This window comes from Hibiscus syriacus, unplaced genomic scaffold (assembly GCF_006381635.1).
Source record: "Hibiscus syriacus cultivar Baekdansim isolate YM2019G1 unplaced genomic scaffold, ASM638163v2 tig00002840_pilon, whole genome shotgun sequence".
Lineage (NCBI taxonomy): Eukaryota > Viridiplantae > Streptophyta > Magnoliopsida > Malvales > Malvaceae > Hibiscus > Hibiscus syriacus.
Window position 1 is genome coordinate 4,759,458 of NW_024061947.1, and position 5,850 is coordinate 4,765,307.

Here is a 5,850-nt window from a genome sequence, read left to right on the forward strand (position 1 = left end):
GCAGCAAAGGAGCAGAATGGCAGCGAAAAGGAAGACTCCGGTGAAGACCAGAAACCCAGATCTGATACGTGGTGTGGGAAAGTATTCCAGGTCCAAGATGTACCATAAGCGTGGCCTCTGGGCAATCAAGGCCAAAAATGGTGGTGTTTTCCCCCGCCATGACTCCAAGCCTAAGTCCCCCGCCGCCGCCGAGAAACCACCTAAGTTTTATCCCGCCGAGGATATCAAGAAGCCGCTTCTTAACAAGCGCAAGTCTAGACCCACCAAGCTCAGGTTCTTCTCTTTGAATTCAATACTCGTTTATTATTAATTTTTTCATGGAAATGTTCCTTAGTGTTGTGTTTTTGCTTTTGTTTAGAGCGAGCATTACACCGGGGACGGTGTTGATTTTGTTGGCTGGGAGGTTTATGGGGAAGAGAGTTGTTTTCTTGAAACAACTGACTTCTGGTCTCCTTTTGGTAACTGGTGAGTTTCTACAACACATTTTACCTCAATGTGTCTTTTTGTTGAAATTTTATTGATGAAATGAAATCAGTGACTTTAAGTGTAATTGTATAGGAGTTGCAGATCATAGTTAAAAAATTAATTATGGTTTATGTTAATCAAATACAAGTTGGATGTAATAATCATGTATGAAAATGATGTTAAAACATTTGTTATAGGTTTCTCCAGTATCATTTACTAAATTTCAATTTGTAGTTGGGTTGTTTCTGGAAGCGCTAGGTTGTATTTCAATTGTTGTGTTGCTTCTACATACTGATTATGTGCTGTCATAACAAACCCGTGCCGGAGATCATGTGTCGCTATTATGATTCATGAAGGAGGTTTATTTGATGCTTTTTCTTTTATTATATTTGTCTTCTGGATGTAATATAGTATTTGGCTATTCGCAATTGCCTCTTCTGGGCTAGATTATCGTTATTTGTTGTCTGGTCAATGTATTCTAGTTATTTTTCTTGTTTGAAATTCTTGCCATTATGTGCTAGTGTTTTGCTCAAATTTGGGTGTTTCATGTAATGGCAGGACCGTTCAAGATTAACGGTGTTCCTCTAAGGCGAGTGAACCAGTCCTATGTCATTGCTACTTCTACCAAGGTTGACATTTCAGGAGTGAATGTTGAGAAGTTTGATGACAAGTACTTTTCCAAGGAAGTACAGAAGAAAAAGAAGAAGAGTGAGGGAGAGTTTTTCGAAGCCGAAAAAGGGGCAAGTTTGTTCTATTGCAAGCATTATAATTTAAGCTGTACCAAATGGGTTTTTATAACATAATGTGTTGATTGTGTTTTCTGTAACTTTTAATCAAAAAATTTGTAGGATAAGAAGAAACTGCCAGAAGAAAAGAAAGAAGACCAGACAGCTGTTGACACCGTTTTAATAAAGTCCATTGAGGGAGTCCCAGACTTGAAGGCCTACCTGGGTGCAAGGTTTTCTCTCAAGTCTGGCATGAAACCTCACGAGCTCGTCTTCTAGATGGTATTTTGTATTTGTTATGTTAAAGTACTCCACTTTTGTATTCTTTTGTTTTAGATCATCTGTGGTTCTATTATCGAATGATATATGTTGAAAACCTAAATTTTGAACCTTTAAAGGTTTCCTTGTTTGATTGTGTTGCGTGCTCATCTTGTAAACACTAATTTTTTCATTTATTATTATTATTATTATTATTATTATTATTATTATTATTATTTTATAAATTATCACAAAACAGGCCCCAAATACATTACAAACCCAACTCGGATGCATCAGGCCCAACAGTGACCCAAATATGGTGGCCCAGCTAAACCCTAAAACCAGATTAGGATTTCCATCTCAATACCCTAGCTGCCTCAACATCACAGCCGTTGGATCTGAGAGATCCAACGGTCCACAGGAGGTCCAACATGATGCAGCTAGGGTTTCTAAACCCTAGCTTCTATGCCGTCGCTGCCTCAGCTATCTCCAAGCTTCCAGCCGCCACGCCTCTGCCAGGTGGTCCAACGCCTACTGTCGACACTACAGCGCCACACCACCTCGTCGTTGAAGACTCCAGAAGAGCCAGCTGCACCCCCACGTCGCAGCTACAAGGTGAGTCACCACTATAGTATGGTGACTCACCGAGAAAGCCCTCTATGACCGGTCCGAAGACAGCTCAGTGGTGGCCTATAAATATGGCCACCGAACCTGCAAAAGGGAAGAGACGACGACAGAACCCAGCAAAACACGAACAACAACCAACGAAGAACAATAAGAAGATACGAACAAGAAACAAGCAGCAAGCACAACCACAACAACACCGACGACAGATAGTAACGAAAAACAATCGAGAGAAGAGTGAAGAGACTTACCAAGCATCGTCGGAAGCTAAATCGACGTCGAACCACCGTTGGTTCGAAGGTAAAAATTATAGATCTACGATATTAGGAGGTGTTTTTGGTAAAAACAATGTTAGATTTGGGTTCGCGTTGAAAAGAGGGTTATTTTGGGTAACTTGGTAATTTTTGACTACCGTTAGTGGTGGTCGGCGGTGGCCATCACCACCGAAGCACGACTGCCTGCCGGAGATGTTTTAGAGAGAAGGTCGAGAAAAAAAATTCTTCCCTCAGTTAGAGAGAGAAGAAGAATGGAAAAATAAGAGAGGGAAATGGCCTTAAGGCCAGCCATTATAGGGTATTTATACTCCTTCCCAAACGACGCCGTTTTGGGAGGGTGTATCTGTAATTTCGGAAAATGGGTAAATCATACGCGCAACCATTAAAGTTTTGCAAACTTTTATTTTAGTCATTACAGTATGTTTTCGTGCATTTTAATTTTGTTTTGTAATTTTGTTTTATTTATATTTTAGTCACTATTTAGTATTAATAAATATTTAGGGTAAAACAACCTATTAAGTCCCTTATAGTTTTAGTATTTTTTATTTTAATCCTGTATTAATTTTTTATGGCTAAATTACAGTGTTAATATTTATATTTTATGATATTATTAATTATGTCAATTAATTTTGATATTTTATAAATCAATCACTAATTTTTATAATGTTCAATTTTGACTATGAATTTTATATATTTATGAATATGATTTAATTGCTTTAATTTCAATTATTTTTTTATTTAAAAATTTTCTCAAATTTATTGTAAATTAGCTATTCACGATTAATTTGCCTTTAATGTTTCATTTTCCTTAATTACTTTTAATCTTAATATTTGTGTCTTTGACTTTATTTCTTATTTTAATTTTCTTTTCATTTATTTATAATTGGTATCTTAAATTTACTTTCCATTCTATCCATTTTTAATCATAATAGAAATGAATACTATTTGACTTTATTATATAGATATTAATTAAATATAAATTTCTTTTAGTATTTATTATATTAATTCGTTTGCCTTTCTTATATTTATCCATGGTATTTTATTATTAATATAACATTAAGTGTGTTGATACTATATTTTCAATTTCTTTTATTTTGATCATTATTTAATTACAATTTTATTTTGTTTTTATTACTTTCAATATTTTTAAATTATTACTTTAATTATTATTTTATTATTATTCATATTAGTCATATAAATATATATAATAAATAATTTTTATTTTTTTTATTTTTTAAAAAACAAAATCCTATTTATAAATTTAATTTTATATAAATTACTTTTAGGAAAAATAATCATATTTTAATATTAAGAAATGGACTGTCTTAAAGCACCTAGAAGTTCTTTTTTGATATTCTTAAATAAATAAATATCCTATTTTTTTATAAATTATATACTAATTTATTTTAATTATTTTTAGAGAAATGTTTTATTAATATTTATTTATTTATTAATATTAAGAAATGGGTTGTCTTAAAGTACCTAGAAGTCATTTTCTGATATTATTAAATAAATAAATATCCTATTTTTATTTATTATTTTTAGAGAAATATTTTATTAATATTTATTTATTTTTTAATATTAAGAAATGGATTGTCTTAAAGCACCTAGAAGTCATTTTCTGATATATCTAAGTAAATAAATATCTCATTTAAATATATATATATATATATAAATTAATATATTTTTCTAATAAAATTGAAATAACTAGATTATTAATTAAATATATTTTTGAATTCTTAAATTTTCAATAATAGAGACAATTTATAATCGATAAGGACCAATTTTGGGCGTTGTGGGGGTGCTAATCATTCCCTAAACGTAATCGACCACGAATCCCTTTTTATTATGAAAAAATAAATTTTTGGTTAAACGTAGACCAGTTTTTCTTTTAAAATGGTATTTTCTTAAAACTATTTTAAAAGATGATTTTCAGGTATTCGACCTACCTAATTCAAAAGGTCGATGGCGACTCCGAAACATTTCTTTAAAAAAACCATTAATTTATTCACATTATTTTTCCCTTCAAGTAAAATTTCGTGCCCGGACGAAAACTGGTTACGACAGCTTGGCGACTCCGTTGGGGATACTGGTCAACCTAAGTCGATTATATATTGTCTCTATAAGTTAGAAATTGAGAATCCAATTTTATTTAATTTATAATTCTTTCGATTTCTTTCAATTTTTTCTTGTATATTTATGTTTATATTTAATTACTTTTTATTAATTTTTGTGTGAAGGTTTCTCCTCATACACAACACGTGCATTGCATAGCATAAGTTTTATAATCAAGCTTGTCCCTTTTAAGTGGGAGTGAAAGCGACGTCTTCGTGAGAATTTATTCTCCATGTCAGACCTAGCAAGTAGCTTTCGGGGTTCATATGCTCTATGTATTCGTGAGAATTTATTCTCCGTGTCAGGCAGAGGGAAATGTCTCCCCTCGAATTGAACTCGATCCGCTTAAAGTTTGTAGTGGACTAGGATTGAGGGTTTGACAGTCCAAGGGGGCACCAACAAGGACAGTTCGAGTACCTTTACTCTTAGAACCAAAACCCTGCATTTAATAAACCGTAGAACTTCACCTGATCTAAGACAATGCTGAAACCATATTCATAGGTGTACACAAAGGAGAAATAAGCTCTAGCTTTTAATTTATTTGCTTTTATTTTTTTATTTCTGAATAAATACATGTGAACTAGTAATCATGCGGTTAGGTTAATTTTTCCAAACAAAGCATGGAACTAGAAAGCATGAGGTTAGAATTTATTTATATACCATGATAAATAAGAATCTTTTCTTTCTATTAATTGGTACTAACCATTTTATTTTGCTCTAATTTGTTTATATTAATTTCTTGTGCTTGCATTGCATGATCATGGCATGACCAGAAGGTGTTGACTTAAAAGACTGTTCATCAAATTGGGAAATTTTCATAAATGGACAAAAAGTTTTATGATCAAGCAAAATATTACGCAACCATGGAATGGCATCCGGAGGGAACTCCGAAGATAGAGGAGAGCTATACACCCAAAGATCGTATGTCCATTAAAGAGCAAAAGGAGATACGAGAAATAAGAGAGCAGATGTCCAAGATGATGGGTGGAATATATGTTTTGGCCAAAGAAAAAAAGATTCATGCACAAAAAGAGAGAGAGGTCAATGAATATAACCCTGCAATCTCAGATATACAAGGAACTTCGGATTTTAACCAATTTGAGAAATTACAGCCATTCATCATTCGTATTCAAAAATTATCTGGAGATACCAAAGAAATGGTGACAACTGTAAAAGCTCCCAGAGATGAGAAGAAATCATGTAATCTGAAATCGTCAAAGTTTAGTCTACTTCCGACATCTAAAATTCAGGTTCAATCCAAGAAAAAAGACGGTTCTCATTTTGATGCTATCCCTATATCATATAAAGAGTTGTATGAAAAGCTACTTGAAGCACGAGAAGTGGCTCCGTACTACATAAAACCGTTCCAACCTCCGTATCCGAATTGG

General features: G+C 33.0%; 1 protein-coding gene across 1 annotated transcript; it reads left to right on the forward strand.

Annotated features, from left to right (window-relative positions):
• LOC120153404 (60S ribosomal protein L6-1-like) lies at positions 1–1,484 on the forward strand. Its single transcript, XM_039165358.1, has 4 exons — positions 1–273; positions 359–465; positions 1,024–1,205; positions 1,314–1,484. Exons 1-4 carry the CDS (start codon positions 17–19, stop codon positions 1,467–1,469), a joined length of 702 nt encoding a protein of 233 aa, XP_039021289.1. The 5' UTR covers positions 1–16; the 3' UTR covers positions 1,470–1,484.
• The last annotated feature ends 4,366 nt before the right edge of the window (positions 1,485–5,850 follow it).